This window comes from Emydura macquarii, unplaced genomic scaffold, assembly GCF_026122565.2.
Source record: "Emydura macquarii macquarii isolate MOO-44397 ecotype Brisbane River unplaced genomic scaffold, CSIRO-AGI_Emac_v2 contig_67, whole genome shotgun sequence".
Taxonomy (NCBI): Eukaryota; Metazoa; Chordata; order Testudines; family Chelidae; genus Emydura; species Emydura macquarii.
Window position 1 is genome coordinate 4,532,531 of NW_027130204.1, and position 25,415 is coordinate 4,557,945.

The following is a 25,415-nucleotide window of genomic DNA, read 5'->3' on the forward strand; positions in this document are numbered from 1 at the left end:
TTCAATTATTTGGTTTAAACTGATGCAAAACTCCTCCAGTGCGCTACCCATTAATGCTAAGGAGAGATGTGGTAAGCAATAAATGGTGTTTGGAACGGCCCATGGTGACATGAAAATACATCCCAGAATTCCTCTGCGAAATTTCCATACTGGTCTCACACTTCCATCCCAACAGCACCACCTATAGGTGAGTTGCATCCTGCAGTCCCAATCTCACCACCTGAGTTTGCATCCTGCCTTTGGGTGAGGCTGTCAGAACTACCTATGAGGGCTAGATGCTCAAATCCCACTAAATTCTTTGGTATCTAACTCCCTTCAGTGGCTGAAAATCTCTGCCTCTGAGTGCAGAATCGGTTGTTTCCTCTGAGGAGGGGAACCAGAGAAATACCAGTTTACACCCCAGTGTGTTTTCTCTTCGAGGAGGCAACAAGCATCAACTGGTACGGCTGGCCACAGACAGGTATTTGCACCCACCCACTCCTGGGCATGGAGGATGCATAGCTAATTAGTCATTTTTGAAGTTTTCAGCAAAAACCTGAATATTTTAATTGAAAATGAATTTTCTGAGATTTTTTCCACCACCATAATCCCATTTTTTTCAGTGCAAAAGTGTTTGCTGGGATCGAACAGATTTCACCCTGAAGACTTAGAATCTAAGTAGAAAAAAGCATGACAGAAAGCAAGATATAGTCTCCATTTCACAGCTGGAAAAGTGGGGAACAGGAAGATTAAATGCCTTGTTCCAGGCCACTCCAGAGTCTGGCTGAGTAGGGAACTAAATCCAGATCCTGTAAGTGTCAGGCTGGGGCCTGAACCATAAGATCATTCTTGCCCTCAGTCTTATTTTGAAATTCCTAATTCTGAGGGTTTTCAGTACTATTGAGAAGAAGTGTGACTCTCACAGCAACCCCAGAGGGCCAGGGCTGGTTGAAGTCAGTGCCTCCTTGAGATTTGCTTCTCAGTAATGTTCGAAGAGCATGTGGGAATGTGAGGCACCCCTCGCCAGCCAGAGCTTCAGATGCTAAATGTTCCAAATGAAGGCAGCAATTTTCAGTTCTTTGCAGTTCCACAACCCAGGTTAATGGTGCTGCTTTGTGCATGGTGATCATCACTGTGGTCTCTACTGCAAAGTTCTGAGAGCAAGCCCACGCTTATTACCTGAGTGCCCGGCCTGGCAAACAGCAGGTCTTGATCAATGCCCTGTCACCTTGCAATATTTGAGCTATGTGATTCTGCTCCAACAGCTGGCTTTGGCTGTCTCCACTCAGATCTCATTTTGCAGTCAAGTAACAGTTGCTGTGCGACTTCGGGCCATCTCCTCTCTAAACTGTGAGCTACATAATGTAAGGCAATGATCATATCAGCTTATCAATTCACAGACTCAAGTAAAAGGAAGAAACATTCAAACAACAGCTATTTAACTATTTCCTAGTGCTTTAAACACCAGCTTTCAAACAACTGCCAAAAAGAAGCCTGTCTTTAAAAAAAAAAAAAAAAAAAAAGCGCAAGCTTTGGCTGGCCACGTCTTGGCAGGGTATAAAAGGCATTTTCTCAGCTCTGGCGCCAGACTCAGGGAAGCCTACTGAGCCCAGGTATCAGCGTGCATGTTAGATGAGGCTAGGGTCAGACCCTGGTTGCTCTGTCTGCAGGTCTGGGATATGCTTTCTGCTCTTTGCAGGCTGCAGACATTCTGACCCTTTTTAATGAAGAACAGGTGCCCAGGTACTGCATGCCCACACATGCTTATTTGCAACCTTCAGATAAAAGAAGGAATTTCATTTTGGTTTCATTACATATAATCTTGCAAAGTGCAGGCTTCATCAAGATACTCTCACCACAGGCATCCAATGCCCTTCACTGCTTTTTCCCCCACAGATTAAGGCTGAGCAAAATGAGCAAAATAATTTTAACATGGATCAAATACAGCAACCATACCACAAACCTGTTTTGAGTTTCCTCCTTATCTTTCATTTTGAAAGAAGGTTCTGGTCCTAGTGAGGGGTTTTTAATCTGTCAGGCACTTTGAACAGCGCTCTCAGAGCTCTGCCCAGCTTGAAACGCTGCTTTGTAAACTCAGAATAGTTGACTCCGAGTGTGTTTATTGCATTTTGAAAGAGCAGAGCTAGACTGAGCACGAGATGTTATCGGATGGTCCTGCAGCCCCCACTGTCTGGAGGGGAAGATTCCACAGCAATGCAGTTAAACAGGCTGCTGCTTTATCTCCTGCAAACACATTCCAAGAAAGGGGATGCCTGGAGTGGAGTCTGGGAAGAGCCGTTGCTTGTCATTTGATTACCCGGCACCCCCAGGAGCAATCTGTCCCCAGATCCGCAGGATGGCAGCCCCCGCACAGACTCACATGGTATAGTGAGCCTGCACACGTGTTGTCCTCTCACAGTAGCCAATAGTGGAGTCAAGCAACCTGATTCTACACCCATCAGAGGGGTTGCCACCGATTTTCATAGGAGCAGCAGGACCGGGCCCCAAGAGCTGACTGAAACTGCAGTCAGAAGGGCAGATCTGGGCTGCATACTGGGACCGGCACCACTCCATTTGTACTGTACCTTAAAACTCCCTGTGTAGACTGTCTGAAAGAGGAGGGGCTTTTCCCAATTTAGCTTAAACTGTTCCCAAGTGACAACCTAAACTGCACAATGGCTCTCTTATCCTGGAACAGGAGCATCCTACGAGGTCGAACCAGCCTAACCAGAGCTTGATGAATTCACACTTTACCCCATAGCAATGTAGCGCCCCCATGCCAGACTCTGATGGACTTCTGCGGCCTCCTCAGCGGATTCCCACAGCAACAGGAGCATGGCTAGCAAGGCAGCTGTGCTGCCACTGACTGGCCATGGTCTCTGAAAGCCATAGCGGGGTGCAGGGCTGCCCAGCACATCAGGAACACACGGACACACATGGTACTTTGTAAATGCCACTGGCCTGATAGGTACCCCAGCTGCAGAGACCAGATGGAAGTGCTCAAGGAGATATTTACGATGGAGTTTGAGGAAGGGTATCTGTATCTGGCTTTTAGGGATCCCTTTTGACAATATCATAGAATAGGTTTTAATTGTGTGCAACATTTCCCATCACCGGGCATGGATCAACACCAGAAGGCACAACACTACATGTCCATAGGATGTTTATTTTTTTTTTAGACCCCCTCTTCTTGTCCCTTCAGCTCCAGCCAAGTGAATGGGAAGGGAGAACGACCCATCACTGATGGAAGTTGTTCTATTGGGGCTTTTGAAACAAACACGGACACACATCTTCCTGTTTGCCGCCATTACTGCTTTTCATTACAGCCCTCACCACACACGTTCTCCTCATGCTTTCCTGGGGAGCCCACTCCAACAGAACTTCCTCCTCTGTCAGTGGAGTGCTGTCTGGTCTTGCTGCCCTAATTGCCTGGATGCAGGACCAGATCTTTCCCATAGTGGCATGGGGACAGCAGAGCACTGTCATGTCTTGTAACAGGCACATGATGATATGCTGTCTGGGCAATGGCCCATCCTCATCTCAGGGGAGGATGCCTAAGACTGGCAGCTGGGAGCTTGTGTGGCAGACCTCTAAACACTTCAACACATATTGCTTTTACATTGTGCCCACCCTGCTGTGGGTCAAAAGAGACTAACCATGTCCTTGGTAAGGTCCTAAACCTGCAGGATCTGCCCCATTCTTACTCGTATATCTCCAGGAGCATTGTGCTCATGTGTGGAGTTTCAGAGATTCCAAGACCATAAGGGACCATTAAGATCATCTAGTCTGACCTCCTGTATCACACAGGCCAGAGAGCCTCTCGGGGTTAATTCCTGCTGCATCTAGAGCAGACCTTTTAGAAAAGAAATCCAATCTTGATTTTAAAGTGTAGATGAAGGAGTATCCTTGGTAAATTGTTCCAATGGTTAATTGCCCTCGCTGTTAAAAATGTGTGCCTGTTATGAGCTGGGTGAAACCTTGTTATGGGTTGAGTTAAAAAAAATCCATTGAGTTTGGTAGATGTGAACTCACCCTTCCATTAACAAACTGAAAGACCCACACAAGACAAAAAGGTGTGAGAGAGAACCTGCCTAGGAGCTTTTGGCTGAGTGTAGTTTTGGATACATACATGTGGGGGCAGGAAAGAGATCACATAGAAACTGAGGCCAGCTGAAAACTGGAAAAGAGACAGAGAGAGAGCACGCCCAAATAATCAGCTGAAATCAAGGTGGCTGACCCTGAAAGAAACCTGGGAAGTCTGGGGTGCAGTGTGAAAAGAGCACTGCTAGTGCTATGAACAAAAGAAGCTGTTTCCTGCTATTTGATTCCTTGTAATGCTCAGAGACAAGACTATGTATATTCTTTGTAAATACACAACTGAACCAAAGACATACCTGCCTCCCACGATTTTCCACTCCCAACTGGAACACTCCCAGGTCACCAAATTTAGATTAACTGTTCAGCTCAAATGAGGTAACAATCCTCATTTCCAGTCTGAATATGTTTATCTTCAACTTCCAGCAACTGAATTATGTTCAGTCTAGCAGAGAAAGATCTAAGAGCCTATTATTAAATATCTGTTCCCCATATAGGTACTTATAGACTGATCAAGGCTACGGCTACACTGACTGTGGCAAAGTTGCCGCCGTCAGATTGATTTCTCTGGATCGACTGAGCGGTGAAGACCCACTCAGTCGATCCAGAAATCGACATACTAAGACCACCTAAGACCACCTTCGCAACTGGTGCAGTGCAGTGAAGACGGCGCAGAGAAGAGAAGCAGAGAAGTCGACGGGAGTTACGCAAGTTTTTTGCATAGCTTGTGTAACTCCCGTTGACTGCCGCCAAATCCCGGAGGTAAGTCACCACTGACCACTCTCTTTGTTAAGCTAAATAGACTGAATTCTTTGAGTCTATCACTCAAAGGCATGTTTTCTAACCCTTTAATCACTCTCATGGCTCTTCTCTGAACCCTTCCGGTTGATCAACTTCCTTCCTGAATTGTGGGCACCAGAACTGGACACAGTATTCCATGAGCAGAGAAACCAGTGCCAAATACAGAGGTAAAAATCACCTCTAATAGGAGTAGAGATTTCCCTATTTATGCATCCAAGTATCACATTCACCCTTTTGGCCATAGCATCACACTGGGAGCTCATGTTCAGCTGATTATCCACCACAATCCCAAATCTTTTTCAGAGTCACTGCTTCCCAGGACAGAGTCCCCCCTCCTTCTCCTGTCCCCTCCTTCCCAGAAATGGTTTAGAAGAGGAATCCAGAGGGAGGGTGTTTAAGCCAGGATGCTCACATCAACCACACCCCACCAGACCCACCTCATTCAAAACTGGTCCGTGTCTGGCCCAGTGCGAGCAGGGATTGTAGCTCCATCTGGGGAGCTGTCTGCCAGACCATCCGCTGAAAAGGCAACCAGAGAGACTTGGTCTGGCTTCCATTTAATAGATTAAGAAAACCTAGCTGTAAACTGCTGGAGCTAACTTTATATGCACGAGGCGGATCACAGAGCTAGCACTCAAGAGAGCTGGGTTTGATCCCTGGCTCTTCTACCAATTTCTTGTGTGAGCGCAGACATGTCTCTCAGTTCCCCCGGGACAGACTGCACCCCACCTCCATGCAGGATCTTGGGAGACACTTACCATTTAGTGGAAACAATCAGAGTTGATGCAAAACTCGGTGTTTGATTGCCTTTTCCTTAAATAAATCTAACACCCAGAGTCCTGAGTTGAGCCCATGCCAGCATGCCCAGCTGCTGAGCTGTGAGAGCATGTCCCCTGCCACAAACCATGGCTGGTCCCATGGACAATAACAAGGTTGTACCATGCCTGTGGCACAGGATGATGGAGGTGATATCAGGGTGGACATGTCATACCCAGGAGCATTACTCCGCTAGCCACAGGGGGCACTGGGCAGTGGGCTGCAGGGTCAGCTCTAGCCATCTGATGGAAGATGGAAATCCAGGAAATGAGTCATCATCATCATGAGGCTCAATAAGGGGAAGCTAGACCGTATGTAGGAGCTGAATGGCTGAGTCTTTACAAAGCCCTGTGCAGGGAGTGCAAAGTCCTGCCCTGGGATCTCTCTGGAAGTCCAGTCTCAGCCAGAGCTAGAGTGAAACTGAGTCACTGGGTGTACTCAAGTGCCAGCGCTCCCCACCTCACTCCGTGTCATTAGCTCTTCTGGATCTCTAAATCCAGATCCAGTCTGAGGCGCACACTCCCAGGCAGGGGCAGCATCTGCCTGAAACAGTGAACAGCTAATGGTCAGAGGGACTAGCAAGTTCCAGATAAGAGCAGACCATAGTCCAGAGTGATCAGTGCCAAATAAAATCCATTGGGAAGTCAGATAACTGCAGAAAGTGTCTATAAAACAAGCAAATCCCTAGTGATTCTGCTTTGAAATGGCCTAATCTAGGATTTGGAGTACAGCAAGCAAAGGAACTTGCCCCAAAGTTATTGTTGCATAGGCCAAGTTTCTGCTCAGAGCAAATGTTTAAAGCCAGGTTCTAAGCCCTTGAAAAAAAACAGGTTAATAATGCAAGTGCTGACAGGCCTTTAACTCTAAAGTCACGTGTGACATGGCAGCGATTCACAGGCCTGACAAACTAGAGTCTGGATTCAATGCTTTCCTGTCAAACCTCATCAGTTTAGCCGTCAGCTGAAAGGCTCATCTCCCCAGCGCCCAGTGACAAGTGGCTGCAGATCAGCCCCGTGCTCAAGTTGCGCGGTGCACTTTGCCAGCTCTGAACCATAGTCTCCTGCCAACGCAGCTCTCACCAGCTGACTTGCCCTCGCTCTGCTCTGTTCCCAATGCACTTTCTGGGGTCGAATTGCTATATTTTAGCTGAGCAAGTGGAAAACAGGTGAAATAAGGAGCAACCCAAAATTAACATTCTTGGGGAGCATGAAAGTCTTTCCTCTTGGGTCCCTCGGCACTGCCCACTTCCCGCTGCAAACCAAAGCGCCCATGAGAGCCGGTGTCCTGGCCAGGCCCACTGAAAATTCCAATTCTCATCGAAAAGCCAAACCCTCCAAAGCTGAAACTTTTTGAACCAAACCCAAACATTTTCAGCCAAGAACCAAAAATAAAAATTGGGTTTGGGGTTTTCACTTTTCCAATGGAAAAAGTCAAAAATCTTCAAAGAAAGCAGATACTTTCTAGGAAAACATTCATTTAATCCAAAATTCAATTTTCTGTCAAACCTTCTCTGACGGAAAATTTTTGACCAGCCCCAGAAACAATGTTCTTGTGCCACTTTCCACTGCAGTGGGGCCTGTGCTCTTCTGTGCTGCCTGTCCTAAGATGCTGTGCAGTATTGCTATCCCCTTTCAGAGCCTGCTGCACTTCAGTGATTTCCATATCTACACAGCTGTTTAGAAATCTGAACCTAGAACTAAATTTCCCCATAGTCTAGAGCTATTCAATTCCCTCCAAATTTCAAGGCTGTTTTGATCCAGGGGTTCAGTTTGGGCCAAGCGCTAGTACTACATAGGACAAAGCATATCTCAGGCTGGCGGTCTAGGCGTTAGCGCAGAAGGCAATGGGTTGCCATTCCAGGGTCGCTAAGCCAAGATAGGCCTGGATTTAGGCGCCTAGTTCCATGAGAGGGATAGGGCTTAGCACACCCACCTCTCATCGGCATCTCCCATTGGCTAGCTTAGGTGGCTCCCTGCCTAATAGGCTGGCTTTTCTGGATCACATTCTTAGGCACCTGGCTCTCCCCGAGTGTTGTACTGGGAGCCTGGGCACCTAAGGCAGCTTTGTGGTGAGCACTGTCTGTATTCCTGTGATTTTTCAGGCACCTAAAAGTTAGTTGCCATGACGCTCAGTATTGCAATGCCTAAATCCCTTGTGATTAACTTCTCCTTAGTTATGTTAATTGAAGGGGGAGTTCAGACATGAGGCTCAGTGAGATCTGTGATTCATCCAGTCATTAGTACCTCTAGGTAATAGTACAGAGCAGCAGAAGGAAATTGTTGTTTTTCTGGGGAAGGGGGGGGGAAAGAGGGGCGTCTAGGGTGTCCAGATGTCCTGATTTTATAGGGACAGTCCCAATATTCAGGGCTTTGTCTTAAATAGGTGCCTATTTACCCACCCACCACCCCCTCATCCTGATTTTTTTACATTTGTTGTTATCTGGTCACCCTGGGGGGGGGGTCTGTAACTCAAGAACCCTTTGGTCAAATGACCCCAAATTTGGGATGCTCATTCTATCTGGTGCCCTTATGAGGCACACCACATTTCAAAGCAATTCAAGTAATTATTTGGAGTTTAGAACACTTGAATTTTAAAGCATATAAAATGGTGGGAATGGAAACCCTATAGCCATTTTTCTGTATTGGTGCATGCGCCCTGCCAAAATATACATTTTCTTAATTACCTGTCTCAGTTTGGGTCCCCCAAAAATCTAGTAGGTGCCATGCATTACCTTGTGTAAACCTCAGACTGACCATTTTGATCTGCATCGTATCAGTGCTTTCCTCTCTAGCTCTGAACCCTCACACCAAGAAACCTTTTGAAACAAGGCCATATTTTCAGAGCTCATTTCTCTGCAATACCAAGTTTGGGTCATTAACCCTCCACTGAACCTTCCTGAGGCATGATAAATTTCAAAGGAATCCAACTAAGCACACCGATTTTAAGGACATAGCAAGGCCAACCTTTAAACAGAAGTTGGGATAGAAACTCAACTTGAGTGGTGCTGCCACATCACTAGAATTGCAACAGCCCTGACTGGCTCAGCCACTGCAGCACAACTCTGCCACTCCCACCCACTGACTCCAGGGAGGGAGCATACAAGCATGCAGCCCCAGTCGCTAACCTGCCCCCCAGACCCAACGGGCACGTGGTCAATGTCCAGATTAATGTTGAGGTGCTAGTGACAGGGCATTGCACCTCCGCCCAGTCTGTGCACAGCAGCAGATAACAAGCCCCTCCAGCTGGACTTTCCTCCCATCTTGACTCTGGGCCAGGCTACAACTCAGTGTGCAAAAGGTGCACGAGAAGCCGTCTTACACCCCTGGACGGCCCCCATCCTGGCCTTTGTGTAAAGTGCTAGAGAGCCTCACACCACCAGAGACAGGACTTCCAACAGTGGATGGAAGGGGCTGGGTGAGGGTGAGCTCAGGGACTCAGTCCCCCTCCACACTTAGCACCATGTAGCATTATCACACAGTCTTGCTAAAAGTTAACACATTCACGTGTGTGCCTCCCCAAAGTCAGCCGGGATGGATCTCTATGCACTGCCACAAGAGGCATGGCCACATTCCCACTGCAGTCACACCTCAGCCACGATCCCACTGCAGTCCGTATGGAACAACCCAAACAGACCCCTTCTGTGGTATTAATCCAAAATCTTTAAGCACTCCTGGCCCTGGTAAAGGGCTGTACCACCCCAGAGCTTCCTCCCTGGGGACTCTTTACCCACTCAGGTCTGTTCTGGCCCAGCTTTCCTGCTGTGCCTCTTTAACAGTTCAGATCCCCTACTGAGGTTTTATCAGTATCCAGTTGTAGGCCACTTCCCCAGGAGCTAATGGGGACCCAGGCCCACCCATTACTCCAGGTCCCAGGCCAGGGACCCTAAGAATAGCAACCACATGTAGCTGTGACCCTTTAACTAAGTTCCCCACAACCCCAGCCTTCACCATCGCTGCACCCTTACCTCAGGGGTCTTTTGTTGTCAGGCCCAGCAGCGCGCGCTCGCTCGCTCACGCTCCCTGCCAACACTGAGTGTCTATAGTACTGCAGTCTTTCAGCCTTCCTTTGCAGCTCCTTTTATATGGCCCTCCTGGGCCCTGATTAGCTGCTCCCTGCAGCTGCCCTGATTAGCTGTGTCCCATGCAGCCTCTCTATGCGGCTTGGAGGACTCCTCTACTACTGTCCTGGGATGGGTGTGGCAGGACCATGAGGCCTCCAACAGGGGGCCTCAGGGTCTAGTCCACCCCCTCAGAGGCGCACTGACTTGCCACTCACATTTAAAAAACATAATTCTAGCACATATCCATAACTGTACACACCCCACACATATACCATGCAAGAATATTAATGGTGGGTGAGTTTTTAGTTTTCTAGTGATACATAACAGACCACCTTTTGGGCATGTATCATGACAACAGTATGTTAGGTGTAGGTAGAATATCAAGAGTTGCTGACAGACTAAATAATGAATTACCAATGGGTCTCTGTGTCACACTCACCTTATAGTAATTAGATCACATTTCCTTACTGTGCTTATGAGAATGTCATGTGGGACTGTGTCAAAAGCCTTACTAAAATCAGATACATCACATTTACTCTTCTCACCTATCAAAAAGGCCAGTAAACCTGTCAGAAAAAGACAATAGGCTGGTTTGGCATGACTGGTTCTTGACCAGTCCATCCCGGCTATTATTTAACATCTTATCCTCCAGGTACTTACAAATCTATTGTTTAATAATTTGTTCCAGTACCATTCCAGATATCAAAGTTCAGCTGACTGGTCTATAATTCCCTGGGTCCTCTTTGTTCCCTTTTTTTGTTCCAGTCTTCTGAGCCCTCCCCCATCTTCCTTGAGTTCTCGAAGATAATTGCTAATGCTTCTGAGATTGCATCAGATACTTCCTTAAGTACCAGAGGACAAATTTCATCCGGCTTTGCTGACTAGAATATATCTAATTTATCTAAAAAAGTTATTTAACCTATTCTTCTCTTATTTTGGCTTGCATCCCTTCCCTCTTGTTGTTAATATTAATTGTGTTGAGTATCTGGTCACAATTTACATTTTTAATGAAGACGGAAGCAAAATAGGCATTAAACACATTGGTCTTCTTAATCTTAAGCATTATTAGCTCTCTTTTTCCACTAAGTAGAGGTCCTATATTTTCCTTCATCTTTCCCTTGTTTCTAATGTATTTAAAGAACCTCTTCTTCTTGCCTTTATGTCCCTTGTCAAGTGTAACTCATTTTGTGCCTTACCATTTCTGATTACCACGAGACTGATCAACATGACCCAGGTAGCGTGTGTAAGGGTACTAGACCCTAGGAAATGTACGTAGCCTATTGCTTTGAAGGGCCAGTGAAGTAGGGTGGGCTCTGGTTCCCCTGCCATCCACTCCCACAGGGACTGTAGACAATAGGTAGAGTGGCCTTTGACTCTCACCATTGGGTGACACTGCTGTGAACTGTAGCTGATAGGCAAAGCAGCCCTGGACACTCACCACTAGGCAGCACTGCCAGCATGGGCCACACAGGCACCCCCCAACACCAGCTCTAGACACCACACTTCAGAAAAGATGTGGACAAATTGGAGAAAGTCCAGAACAACATTGACCGAAGGTCTAGAAAACACAACCTATGAGGAAAGATTGAAAATATTGGGTTTGTTTAGCCTGGAGACTAGAAAACTGACCAGTGACATGATAACAGTCTTCAAGTACATAAAAGGTTGTTATAAAGAGGAGGGTGATTGATAAATTGTTCTGCCTAACCACTGACAAGAAGCGATGACAAGAAGCGATGAGCTTAAATTGCAGCAAGGGAGATTTAGGTTGGTGTAAGGGTTCTCTGCTGCAGCCCCTCCACTTCAGCCACACTCTTGGTCACAAATGACTCCAAGACCCCCTGGTTCAGCAGTTACCAGTGCAGTTTATTTACAGTGTGCAGTCCTACCACCTTCTTACACCATACAGCTTGGGCTAGCAGCCTCAAAAACATCTTGCTTTTGCTGGCGGCGGCGGCAGCATCACCTTTCACCCCCTGGCTCCCCCCCGGTATCTCTTTTACCTGGGCCTGTATATAGCCCCTGGCTAATTAGGCAGACAGCTGCTTCCCATTCACAAATCAGGTGCAGGTCTCCCTAGCAGCTCCAGTTTCTCTCACTTAATTGGGGTTGGTGTAACAGATACTGGCTAATGGGTTACTGCCCAGCACTCTGTCACAGTTGGACATTAGGAAAAACTTCCTAACTGTAGGGATAGTTAAGCACTGGAATAAATTACATAAGTAGGTTGTGGTGGGTGCACTGAGTCCCCCTCCAGAGTAAGCCCCCTGCTGGGGAAGCATGCAGGCAGCCCCTGATGCCAGCCAAGCTGGGAAGAGGTCTCTGTGTGAGCATTAACTTTAGGCCAAGGGTCACCATTTGGGTTGGAGCCAAAGCAGCAGTAGGCTCGGTCTGGGCTGGAAGGTGACACAGCTGGTGGGAGTCATGGGCCCTGAGAGTCAGACAGGTCCACGATGACCAGGGAAACCGTCCCTGACTGGCCACCAGCGTGGGATGAATCAGCTCCAAGTGGTTCTTTCTGCAAACTGCATCCAGTGTGGGATCAGATCTGTATCTGGACCTCTCAGTCCCAGGGTGTGACTCCATTTGGTGCCCCCTGAATACAGGCTAGGGCATGTCACCCTGAGGTTCTGGGTGAGCCTTTCTTTGCCTCCAGCAATGACTGGGCCCAAAAGCACTGCTGGGGCTGCAGATAGGCCGAGCTCAGCACTCGGATCCAACCAGCTACTCAGGACACCCCACTGTACACTCACTCCTCTGGTGCAGGGCCTCTCCATACCCGGGGGGTGGATCTGAAGCAGGAGCAGAGGCGGCTGGGAAGGATCCTGGGAGCAGAGAGCCCCATGCTTTGAATCAGCCCCCACAGCGGCATTCACTGCCCTGTGCCTCCTCTCTCTGCTGCCTGCTGCAGTCTGTACTCTCCCGTTCCTGTTCCTGCCCCAGGGCAGCAGGTAGGATTGCACCCTGCAGTACATCAACCTGCTGGCTACATGTTTTTGGGAGGTGGAGGAGGAAATCAGCCCCAGTAACCCCTCAGGCCAGCTGTTCCCATCTGCATCTTATTCTGGAAATGGTGCCTTCCAAGTGGTTTAACAAGTGAATGTCAGGCTGCTTTAACCTACATGTGTGGCTGAGATCAGGCAGAGCTAGCCTGTGACTGGCTACCTGACTGCCACCCATTTCTTCTGCTCTAGTGCCTGGCCCTGAATTTTCTGGGCGTCGTGTGTCTGAAATCCTTGGCTTGTGACATGCTCCATAAATATTGGCTGGGTAATGGTTGTTCCAGTCTCTTTCAATGAACAGCAAACAAGTAACTGCAATGGCAATCCAGGGACTAATATTCTGCAGTTTGGAATAGATGAGACAAATGTAGCTCTTTGGGCTGCAGAGGTCTATGCTTTATAAAGTGCAGAGGTCCAGATTTATAAAGTGCAGCATTCAAAGTCTTGCACTTAAAATGAGGCATTATACTTAGGAAACTTAAAGGTAGCACTTGTATCGAACAGAGACACTGCCAGCAAAGCATGGATCTCCTCAGGAAAGCCAAAAGATGAAGAAAATGATTGATCTTTGAGTTATGAAATCCATATATGGAACAATACAGCTCTGTAAATTGTAAGGGTGCTAAAGAATTTCACACAATCATCTTTCATAATGAGCAGGTCTCTGTGCACTATCTGACTTGCAGGAAGATAGCTCATGGGGATTATGAAAACGCTAACAGCTTGAGCCAGGAAACAAACCAAGAAAAACATGGAATTTTTGAAAAACTTGAAGTGTTTTTTTTTGTTAGAGGTTTTGCTGAATTATTCCTGAAAGTCTAACTAGGTGCTCTGGAAGAATAGCTTGCCAGGCAGCCCTAGTTCTGCATTTCTGTATGTAAGCGGGGGAATGGTGCTGCTATTGTAGGGAACTTTCCTGGCTCATACACTACCCTGGTGGAGTTGGCTAGCGAAAGGATCTGAGTCCTCGCTCCCACTCCAGTCACTCAGAGGCCTGCCTGACCTCGAGGGCCCCTCCCACTCTCCTGTGTGGTGGAGTCTCCGTAACCCTGACCAGGCTGGGCCCAGGATCCCTGGAGGAGGAGCCCAGAGCTCAGGCAGTTCCTGCAGATCCCAGTCAAGGGGCCCCTGTAGCTCTGAGTCTCCAGGGCAGGGGCGCTGAATCCCACCCTCTCTACTCATTTCCTGCAGCAGGGCTGGGGGTCTCATCCTTGTCAACCCCATTTTGTCATGGTTACTTTTAGTAAAAGTCAGGGATAGGTCACAGTTCCGTGAATTTTTGTTGAGTGCCCATGACCTGTCCCTGACTTTTACTAACCATGACAAAATCTTAACCTTAACCATCGCCAAAAATGTTAGCTCAGTCTGGGAATACTTTGCATCCTGTACTCTCGCTGTGATGGAAGCAAAGAGAACCAGCTGGCCCCCCGGAGCAGCACTGTGCCCAGGAAGTGATTGCAGGCATCAGTCTGAATCTCTATAGGCTTAGTGAGGCGCTGCACAGCCACATCAAAGGAGGACTTGGGCTCCGATAGGCCATTATAAATATCAGTGCCATCACGGTCTAAGCAGTCTGCAGCAAGGGTAACCTAGCAGCAACGGAGAGTTGCAGGATCTGTACATAGTTCTGAAAGTTCTGAATGAAAAATCTCCAATCAACAGCCGAAAGATGTGCAGGCAGCATGGATTGCAGGATAGAAGCACTTATCACCATACTATAACGCTCTGATGCTCCGCAGAACAGCAACCCCAAAAACAGAAGGAAATCAAAGCAAGACACGCAGGCAGGTGGTCAGTCAAAACATGCAAGAGAACCATGAACCAGTTAAGTCAGCAGGAGTCTGAACAAAATGTATTAACATTCCTAATGGCAAGTGCACACACACCACACACACACACACCACACAGAGTGTTCAGGGAGCAGGAAACTAACAGGAGCAAGGAGCAGGATGTAATAGGCATGAACGCAACACACACCAGTCATCACAGACAGGCATGCAGACCAGATATGCACCCACCGCTGGGAAAGACCTGGAGCAGACTACAGGAGCTGTTGTAGGAGAGCACGGAGGATGCTGTGGAAATACATTGCCAACGGGGGAGTTTACAGGGCCAATATCACAACCTATGCACTCACACTCCCTTCTGGAGGAAAGGAGCAGCAACTCAAACACAGCTGGGTTACACTTTGCATTACAGCTCCATATATAAAGGGTTAATGGATGTGCTAAGCATGTTCTAGACAGAAGCAGTGTGTGTGATGGATGGAGAGAAGCTATCCCAACAGGCATTGATTTAAACATCTACTTGCCCTTTATAACTAGTTATAAATGGAAGCTATATGTCAAGTGTTATGGGCCTAAGAGCCCCTCCATGCCCACTGCCAAGTAACAGCACACTCCTGTCGAGCCTAACAAACACACTGCACCTAATGGCTGTTCGGATATTTATCTATACAGAATGTCTTGGAAGGTGTCAAAGGAGAACTTGCGTCGTACTGGTCATCACAGGCATTGTGTGATGCCTGTCCAGGTGTTAATTTACAAGTTGTATGTGTGCACGAACCATATGTCAAAAAGCAGGCACGAGGCAAAGTTGGTGTAGACTGAGGAGGGGGCCTGTGTGGGCAAGCTTTAGGCAGGGATTAACTCTCCACCGTCTGTCGCCCTGGGCCCTCAGGCCGGGCCAGGCAGGCATTCCCAGGCAAGCAGTCTGTAACCCAGGGAGGCTTCACAGGCCAAAGTGAGGCTGTCACCCGAGAGGTAGGGCTGCAAGGGGAGAGCGGGAGGCAGGCCCTCCAGACTCCACCACATCCCAGTCCAGGACCCTCTCCGTGGCAGGGCGCTCCGCCACAGCGTCAGCAGGGCTCCAGCCACAACTCACTGACAAGTGCTCAAGCACAAGCCCGGCTGGACCTAGGTCGGCTACCCCTGGGCTACTTCCTCCACCCCTGTGCCCGTGTACCTGTGAACATGGTCATCCTCCACCTCCTTGGGGTGCATCACCAGCAGCAGTCCAAGCAAGCCTTCACTGTCTGGGCTGTCCAATGGCTCAGGCGGGTCAGGTGAGTCCTCGCTGCAGCCAAGGTCCTCACTAGCTCTTTGCTCCAGCAGCAGGCAGGAGACATCTTTCTCCTTCAGCAGCTGGGCTCTGACTGAGCTGTAGGGCCGCCCTTTATACTTCCTGTTCTGGCTCCACTTCTCTGCTTCCAGCACCGCTGGCGTGGCTTCTCTGGCTTCACTCTCCAGGGGTTGAATGGCAGTCCCTCCCTCTCAGAGGGTAACAAGTCTTCCCCAGACAAAGGAAGGCTGGTTCACCTGTCTGCCTAGGTGCCTGCTGCGAATCAAGTATTGCGAAACTAGCCCAAAGAACAGTTCATTTGCATTTTAAGTCAACAGAAGAACAATTTACAAGGATGATGAGAAAACAACATGGTGTCCGCTCTCTGGCGCACATACAGCAGAGGAGAAGACTTCTGTCTGGGGATACACTTCAGAAAAACACATTTCAAAGGTCTATAAGAAGAAGGGGAGAGAACCCCTTTGTTATCCGTCGCTGAGGAGACAAAGAGGCCAATGCTCTCTGTATCTTTGAATGGTGGATACCCTAGCATGTGGGACGGTGACACTGAAAGGTTGCTTTAGGTAAGAGGCCCATCTTAGTCAAGGATTGCAGCCTGTTGAGTTTTGGTCACTAGGAAGCATGATTATATTTTTGATATATTTGTAGCCTTTTCTGTTTCTATTATCACTGCTTAGCATCACTTAAATCTCTGGTCTTTCTTCATACACCGTTCTTGTTTTATTACAGATTCATCTCAGTGCTGTTATATTAAAGTGAGCTGTGCACCCTCGGCAGAGCCAGGAGGCTGGTGTGTGTTCTGTCTCTTTGGACAATTTCTTGGGAATTTCTGCGAGTGGGCAGTGACAGGAGCTGGAAACACTCTTCCGGGGGTTCAGGAACTATGGGTGCCAAAAGGTACCCGTGGGGCAAGACAAGGCCTGGCAGAGAACTGAGGAGCTTGTGGACTGGCTAACAAACTGGAGCATCAGGGAGCTGAAACACAGTTTAGCGGCACCAAATCTCTCTCTCACTGAGACTCTCTCTCTCAAGTGGCTCACAGTTCTGGCCACCCTCTCTAGTGCTGGCCCACACAAAGGATAACAGCTTTCTACTGCTATCAGTTACTCCATTAGCTCAAGTGGCAGAGGTCAGTGGGGTGGATCTAAAGGCTCCAACCCTGCTGAGGAACCATGTTGGTGTCAATATGATGCCTCAGGATGGAATTTCTGCATTTACAGTTTGCTTTTTTAAAACCTAGGAAATGACACACAAAAAACTACATTGAGAACATTATTAAGGTTGTAAAGCACTCAAAAGTTAGGAAAGAAAGGTTGCCCATGCAACCTTAATGCGGCCCCTTTTGTGTATGCATTATGACATGGTTTTTAGTGACATGATCACATACTGTTATGTCCACAGACTTTGGCCTCATGCAGTGCACAGGGTGGGCCTAGTCTGGGGGGTGAATCAAGACTGTATGATGAAGAAGGCTGTTGTTTGTAGGGAAGCCAGAAGGAGTGTAGTGACTGAGGCAGGGGAAGGCAGGAAGGAAAAAAGATAGTCTTGTAGCTCAGGCAGTTGAATGCTACCCTGGAGAGAGGGATTCTATCCCTGCCACAGAGTACCTGTGTGTTCTGGGCAAGTCACTTAACTTCAGCTTTTCCCAGGTGGTCACTATCGGAGCATTCCTCATTCTCTGATTGCCCAACTTGAGAGCCTGGGGTCTGATTTGCAGAGGCGCTGAGCCCTCGCAGCTGCAGTAGAAGTCACCGAGAGATGTGCTGTGAACCTTAAAGTGCTATGTCATGCTAAGTAGTCTGAAAAAGAGGTCCCTGGTGTCTCAAACTGGGCACTCAAAAGCAGTGGATACTTTTGACTTCAATCTCTCTGCACCTCCGCTCTCCATCTGTAAAATAAGGCTACCACCACACCCTCACTTTCTAGGGGTGTGTGTGTAAAAATAAATGAGTTAATATTTATGAAGCACTGCAATTCAGGTTCAGCAGTGATAAGTTCTACAGTGTTGTATCTGGGTTGGTCCCAGACCTGAAGAAGAGCTCTGTGTAAACTTGAAAGCTTGCCTCTTTCATCAACAGATGTTGATCCAATAAAAGATATTACCTCACCTGTCTCCCTCATGAGGAAATTACTAATTCTGTCTTCAGATCAGGGTTTGAATAGTGAGCAGGCCAAGAACTACACACTGAACAATAAGAATAAAACAAAATATTGACTAGCTGCGCAGTGAGCAAGCACTACCCAGCCTGTGCACTGAATGAGACAGGGCTCCTCTGGAAAAAACTGTTTGTGATTGTTGTATGCCGTGTAGTTGTAGCCAGTCAGTCCCAGGATATTAAAGAGGATGGGTGAAGTTAACATCTTTTATTGGACCAACTTCTGTTGGTGAGAGAGACCAGCTTTCGAGCTCTTCTTCATGGCTGGGAAAGGAACTCCCAGCTTCACAGCAACAAGCAAGGTGGAACAGACTATGCCAGTTATGCCAGTTAGCATAACTAGTTAGCCACATACTGTTAGGGAGCAGTCAAGGTAGAGTGGCTCCTTAGCACTTCTGCAGTCATAAGACAAAAAGAGTGACTGTGTCATTCAAGACTATACCATAATGCACACTCATAGGGGCAAGAATTAAAGCTGTACAAGCAACCTTAATCCTTAATCCAATAAATTCTAACTTTTAAGTACTTAACTTTGCAACTTAATAATGTTCTTTTAACATAGTTTTTGTGTGAGTAATATATAATCTATAGGGTTTCCATTTCCATTGATCTGAGTTCCTTCCTTAGGGTCTTTAAACAGACATGGGAGAAGGTAAGATATCAGACATCACACATTTGCTCATCTCCCTTCAGCATGAACTTCCACTGCTAGCAGTGGAGTGTAAAGACAGACAAGCAGACCCGAGTCTGAAACCAGGGCCAATTCCCAAGTACACAGGTGCATGAGACTTACCAAACAGTATAGCCACAGCCTGATTTTCCACAGACATCTGCTTCCGTATTCCCCCCGGTTCATATTTATTGAGCTCATTTGGCTCTTGGATGGTCTGTTCTTTCACAGTAGTGAAATGTCATAGAATCATCAAAGTTAGCAATGGGAAAAGGCCTAGAGAGACATTTCCAAAAACATCCTCTAAGATTGCTCCTCCAGCCACACTCTCACAGTTCCTGCTGGCTGCAGTTTTGCAGGCACAGTCACTTGGAGGCAGGTGCAAATATTCAAAGTGAGACCTCTACTAATTGCTCCTTTCTACCAGATAACTAGACATCTTGGGTGGGATTTCCAAAGACACCTCAGAGATTTGAGTGCCCAGTTTATATTAATTCCTACCCTTAGGCAGCTTTGTAAATCTCTTTCCTGCATTCTGTCATTTGCATATGTGACTGCATGTGCAAAATAACTAGTTGTTTGTGCAAAATTGCAGGTGCCGTTGTAGAAGAGGCAGGATTGAGGCTTTTTTGAAAATATGGCCCCTTTAACGCTTTTAGTCTGATTCTATTAGCATTAGCGCACTTGGGCTCTTCAGTCATCTACTACCTATTCCCAATTTGGAGCACTGGTCAGAATTTTCCATGCAGAAAATGTTTTTGATGGAAAATGTGGTTTAATCAAAAACACAGTTTCCTGCAGGAAAACTGAAATTCCAGCAGGAAAATTCCAAAGTGTGAGAAAGGGTGGACAATCTAATTTTTTCCACTTTCTGAGTGATTTCCAATTGGTTAAAGTTGCAAAACAGAAAGAAAATATAAAAAAGTAGGTTTGCTTCCTCTTTCTTGCTTTTTCAAATTCTCCTGTGTAAGAGTTGGAAATTCACAATTGGAAAATTTTGAAAGGGAATTCAAAAATCCCCATGGGAAAAATTGCTGCTTTCCAGGCAGCACTACAAATTCGTTTCAAGATCTGATGGCGCTAGAGTCTCAGGCCTTGTCTATAACAAATTCTTTGCCAATACAGCTATAATCTCTGCACTATCTACACTAAGCTGTACTGGCATAGCCCGCTAGTGTAGAGATGGCGTATGCCATCAGAAGGTGTTTTTTGCCCAGCATAACAACACCATTCTTATGACATTAGCGATGCCGCAAGAAGCCCTCGTCTGCTGGCACAGCTGTGTCTATACCGGTTTTTTTTTCTGGCATAGCTATGTTGGTTGGGGGTGTGGTTTTTTCACACCCCCTTACCAAAGTAGCTATAGTGATAATAGTGTGTAGTGTGGACCCGGCCTCAGAAATCTCAGACAACAGAAGCTCTGAAAGTGGTGTTGGTTTTGTATCTGCTGATTACAGGAACAGTGAGGGTCTTATGTGATGTGACCAGAGGCCTCCTGAGGGTTGGACTATGTTAAATGAAAGATTTAAACAGCTGACCTGTGCTCTCTATTGTTCACCGCTCAGTCATTATGAGCACCAAGGCTTATCCAGTAAAGGTGGGCGGGTGTAACTAAGCCAGATGTGCCATAGTCAGAGCTTTCCCTTGTGGCCTTTTTCAGCAGTAGTTCAAAGGGTAGCCAATGTTTGCTTGTATTGCAAACTCACCATTGCAAATTGATTTCCCCTACTCTGTGCCTTGGCCACTTCCTGCTTTCTAGATCTAACAGCCTGCCTTCTCAGTAGTATTGATCTTCACCTCTTGGGATATCTACACACCATACTGAGCAGAGCCTGATCATGTCCGCTTTAACTCAGCCCAGCATGGCTGTGTGATGTGCATGGACAAGTGAGTTGTCCTTGGGACTTGAAGGCTCTGTTTATTCTGCTATGGAGCCTTCCTTTTAACTGGCTTTTCCTCAGTGAACTTCACTTAATGCCTGACTTACTTAATATTACCCCTTTGGTCTCATACTGAACATATATTTTTAAGAATCCTGGTACATTACCTGCATGGTAGCCAAATGATAATTACTATGGAATTATTCTCGTTGATACATGTATTCACTGCAAAATCCTACAAACCAAAGTTTAATAACATGGCTTATCTCAGTTCATGGAGTTCCTGTTAATTATCCTCCCACCATATTCTCCTAGAATTACATCGCATTCCCAGGGAGCTATTTCCATTTCCTTTGTACTTACATGGCCCTGGACATAGGTAGAGAAACAACTGATGGAAGAAGGCCTGCTGTTTAAGTTTTACAAGGTTGCCTTGCCAATGTACTGTAGTTTGAAGTGAACCCTTATTCCTGTCTAATTTCTGACTGAGCCACGTAATCATATGTCATTGTACTCTGCTACAGTGTATATTTCTAAGCCAAATTGAATTGCTTTCTTACTGCACTCACGTCATTACATGGAGTATCAGGTACCTAGCTCCATTTCCTGTCTATTTACATGTAAATGTAACTATATCTAGAAAGAAATAAGAACATAAGAACGGCCATACTGGGTCCACCTAGCCCAGCATCCTATCTTCTGATAGAGGCCAGTGCCAGGTGCTTCAGAGGGAGTGACAGGACAAGGCAATTTTTCAAGCAATCCATCCCCTGTCGTCCACTTCCAGCTGTCAGAGGTTTAGGGACACCCAGAGAGCATGGGATTGCATCCCTAACCACCGAGGCTAATAGGAAAGCAGACCTGAGGAAGTGCTCTGTGTGGTTCGACAGCTTGTCTTTCTCACCAACACACCGGTCCAGGAAAAGATATGACCTCACCCACCTTCTCTATCTAGTTGGGATTATGTTTCCAATGTGCATTTATCAATTAAATGTCACCTGCACTTTGTTGCCCAGTCACCCAGTTTTGTGAGATCTCTTTGTAACTGTTCACAGTCAGTTTTTGACTTAATTAACTTGAATAATTTTGTATCATCTACAAACTTTGCCACCTCACTGTTTACCCCTTTTTCCAGATCACTTATGACTATGGTGAACAGCCCTGGTCCCAATACAGATCACTGGTATTCCTTGTAATCCTGCTATTTACCTCTCTCCACTGTGAATTATTCATCTATGAAGGCCTGAAATTTGTGCAACTCCATGAAACGTCTGCAGCAGAGAACAAGAAGGGGAGATTGCTGGGAATTGTAGTTATAATCTTTGCATACAGGACAAAACGCAGCTACCAGCACATGCCATTTCTTGGTTCTTAACCAGCCCTAAAGGTCAGCAAGGTCATTTGTATTCAGTGCAGAGAACTGTACTGAATACTGAAACTGCTGTCCACTCCTCATTCACCAGCCAGCATGGAGGACAGAGCACAGACCTGTGTGGATTGTGTTTGGATCGCCAAAGGGGAGCAGAATTCTACAGCCCTTCTCTGGGCATGTGCATGGCGCTCTTCAGAGAGCAAGAAGTGAAGACGTCTGCAAACTGTACATATCTCCTGCCAGCAGGAAACGCCTCTGCTCTCGACTGCTGCGTGACTGTACCAGCTTGACCAGCATTTGGCACAAACATGTTGAACTCTGCACTGGGGACAAGGATGTGGCAGATGCTGGGAGCAGGGATTTTCATGTAAACACGAATGATACCAAATCCTGTTGGGAAGGCACATTCAAGGCATCTGGCAGACCTGAGAGCCTCCCAGGGAGTCCTGCCCATCACCCTGGAGGAAGGCGTCTCTCTCCCACAGGTGAGTGAAGGGCAAAGGAGCCTCTCCCTTCTGGGTCACTGTATGGAGGAACCAGTGGAAACATGCAAAATCAAAAGTGCAATCAAAGGTGGGCTCTTTTACCCAGACTCAGAAAGTCTGAGTCTCTCTGCCAAGTGCTGCCAAAGCTGTTCCAGCTGGGCGTGGGGACAGCTTGTCCTCGGAGTCTCCTGTCTTCTTTGGCAAAGGAAGAAAACCAGACCAAGAACCAACCGACAAATTCCAAAGGTGCAGGAAGTGACTTTATCTCCTGGGAAATGCTCTTCTGACTGAGGGGATGTTGGTTCCTTTCCTGCCGTACTGTACTAGGGTTGAGAGGCCACACCTGAAGATGGGAAAGGTCTTATGTTATTGCATTAGCTGTTACATAAGTCAGCACTAGGGATACAGGGGTATGGCTCTCCACTGCTCCAGGGAACAGCCAAATAAGCCAGGCAGCATGTGGGCCAGTGAATCAGGCAGGAGACTTGGGTTCTTGTCCCAGCTCTGCCACTGGCCTAATGGCTGATTTGGAGCAAATCACATCCCCTCTCTGTGCCTCTGGTTCTCCATCTGTGAAAGCTCTCCTTTGTGCAGTGTAAGAGCCAGGGATTTGTCACATTCCCGCGTGACTTTTGCCCTCCTGCCTAGTAGCAAAGACAGAGGTTGGTGAAAGAGACAGACCACACGGCAGGCCGCACTGGAAAACCTCGACAACCCCGCAGCACTGTCAGTCTTCTGTGGTGCTTGGGAGCCCCTCAGGTGACAAGAGCCTGATGTCATTGGGAAAGGGCTAGGGAGGTTGGTTTGATCTGGACCATCTCCCACCCACTCTGTTTTACAAGCAACTCCCACAGCAGAAAGGGAGTAAGGAAATACTTGAATATAGATTAGATTAAGGCCAGGGTTTGGGCTCCTATTTTGAGGCTCAGTCAGTACTAGAGTCAGGGTTCAGACTCTGAACCAGATGAGCAAAATTGATCCTTTCCAAGTTTGCATCGAACCCAAAACCAAGGGGGCAAGCTTAGAGCAGAGGATGCAAATGAAATATTTATAATATCTAAATGTTTCAGCAGGGCAGCCAATTAACCTTGGGATAGGGCGTAGGGCACCTTAAAATCAGACACACTGTAGCTCAACCAGGAGTTCTGGGCTGGCTGCAAGAGTCACGGGGTGAGACTCTCTGGCCTCCGACTGGATGATCAGAATGGTCCTATCTGGACTTAACATCTATGAAGCTCTGAAGCTATTAAATTCCATGGCACTTTCCCCCATGCTGTAGCAATGATGGCAGTGGGCTCCTGAAGCAGGACTGTGTTGCAGTGATTATGAATTTGATTGTCCCTTTTAACACGTCTGCATTAGGTGGCCAGACTTGGCACAGCTGTACGCATGGCAGTATCTGAGTTCTTGCAAAGAAAGACTTTAAAAAAAAATTTAAAACCAGAAGAAGAATGACTGAGCCAAGGTGAGGATTTACATTTATTTTTACTTACAGAAAAGCTGCTGATCACCACATTCATTTTGGCACTTTGATACACTTGGAAGTGCTTTGCTGCAAGGTGACAGATCACAATTTCTATAAAAATGTACAAAGTGTTGTAAAATCGCCAATGTTGGTCCACAGCGCACAGGCCTAAAAGCAGAAGTACACAGACAAGGTGCAAATGAGAATGGCACAATGATTTCACACTAATCAGCTCATACAGACGCGAAGAAATGTTAATGACAAAACAAAAAAGGTACCCTAGCCAACAGCAATGTAATTATATGGTGTCAGATTTAGCCTGGTAATTAGCACTCAAATTGCAACTGAGATTGGTGAAGCATAAATTACATTTAAAAGCTGATTCAAATTAAAGTGCAATGCCTCCAAATAGCACTGATAGCAACGTTGAAGCGCTTAGCTGCTTTAAAAGGTTGCTATTTTTGTGGTCTGCCCATAGCACATTTTCTCCCCTCCTGACATAAAGGCGGCCATGGGCACTCAGCAACCACTGTGTCGAAAAACCATTAAAGAAACACTACTGAACGGGGACTAAAAGGTCCTTCTGGTGCTAATGCAATGTGTGCAGGCAAAAGCTGACCCCTGTATAGCACGAAGAGTATTACTTCAGTCCATCTCAAATTATCCGTGGAGGTGCAGAAAAACACCAGTAGTGCATCTCAGCCTCAGCATGACATTGCGTTTGAATGGCTACTTGGCCTCTACGTCTACAGATTCCCCCAGCAATAAATAAAAGCAAAGAATAACCATTCGGACAACGGTTTTAGGCTCAAGAAGTTGGGGGAGGGGCATCTCTCAGAATGGAGCAAAATCTGTTCTCTGTGCCCAAAAGAAAACAATTTGTTCCTGCCCTAGGTGCCCTTTCAGGATTGTCTTTTTGTTGGTTGGTTTTGGACACAAAACTAGCGTTGAATGGATTAATACCCTCCTTTAAGTGAATTCACGTGCTCCTAGAATCACAGGCCAAGTGTGTCGGGCTCCTGGCCCTTACTGCTGAATGCCAGCTGAATCCTCTGTGCTTTTCTCAGCTTCCTTCAAGACATTAATGACCGGTAACCAAGGGGAAGGCAGCTCAGAGCTGGTTTTCTTAGCTTGATTTAAGTGGTTAATGGCTGTGTAGAGACTTCCTTGGGGTCCCACTTCCTGCTCCGAATAGTACATTTCCAGTGCAGCGGGAGTGCAGCGCTTGTGCTGGGGAAAAGAACAGCAAATGCCATGAGCAAAAGAGACCTTTGACCTGCAGGCTTTGGTTAGAGAGAGGAAGGCACAGTGATGCTGGCTGGGGCCCAATAACTGTGCCGGCCCATATGCTTGCATTTGGTGAGAGAAATGATGCAGATAACTCCACCCAATGCAGCGCCTGTTGATCCAGCAACATTCCCTGTGGTGGAGTCTCCTTTACACTGGCATAACTCCACTGACAACATGGGTTACTCTGGATCCGCACCAGGAAGCGGAATCCTGCTCTCCCTCCAAATGTCCTAGTTGGGAAACAGGGTGGGTGGGCTTTATAT

The 25,415-nt window shown here is 47.0% G+C and overlaps 1 protein-coding gene across 2 annotated transcripts in view; it reads right to left on the bottom strand.

Moving 5' to 3' along the window:
- Nucleotides 1-23,863: 23,863 nt before the first annotated feature.
- CALY (calcyon neuron specific vesicular protein) overlaps nucleotides 23,864-25,415 on the bottom strand; it is a 61,814-nt gene continuing 60,262 nt past the window's right edge. The window contains exon 5 of one of the 2 annotated variants that reach the window (XM_067538720.1): nucleotides 23,864-25,092. In XM_067538720.1, coding sequence (XP_067394821.1) covers nucleotides 24,889-25,092 — 204 coding nt within the window. In that variant the 3' untranslated portion in view covers nucleotides 23,864-24,888. The remainder of the gene's footprint in view (nucleotides 25,093-25,415) is intronic. The other variant, XM_067538728.1, reaches the window with a different exon arrangement.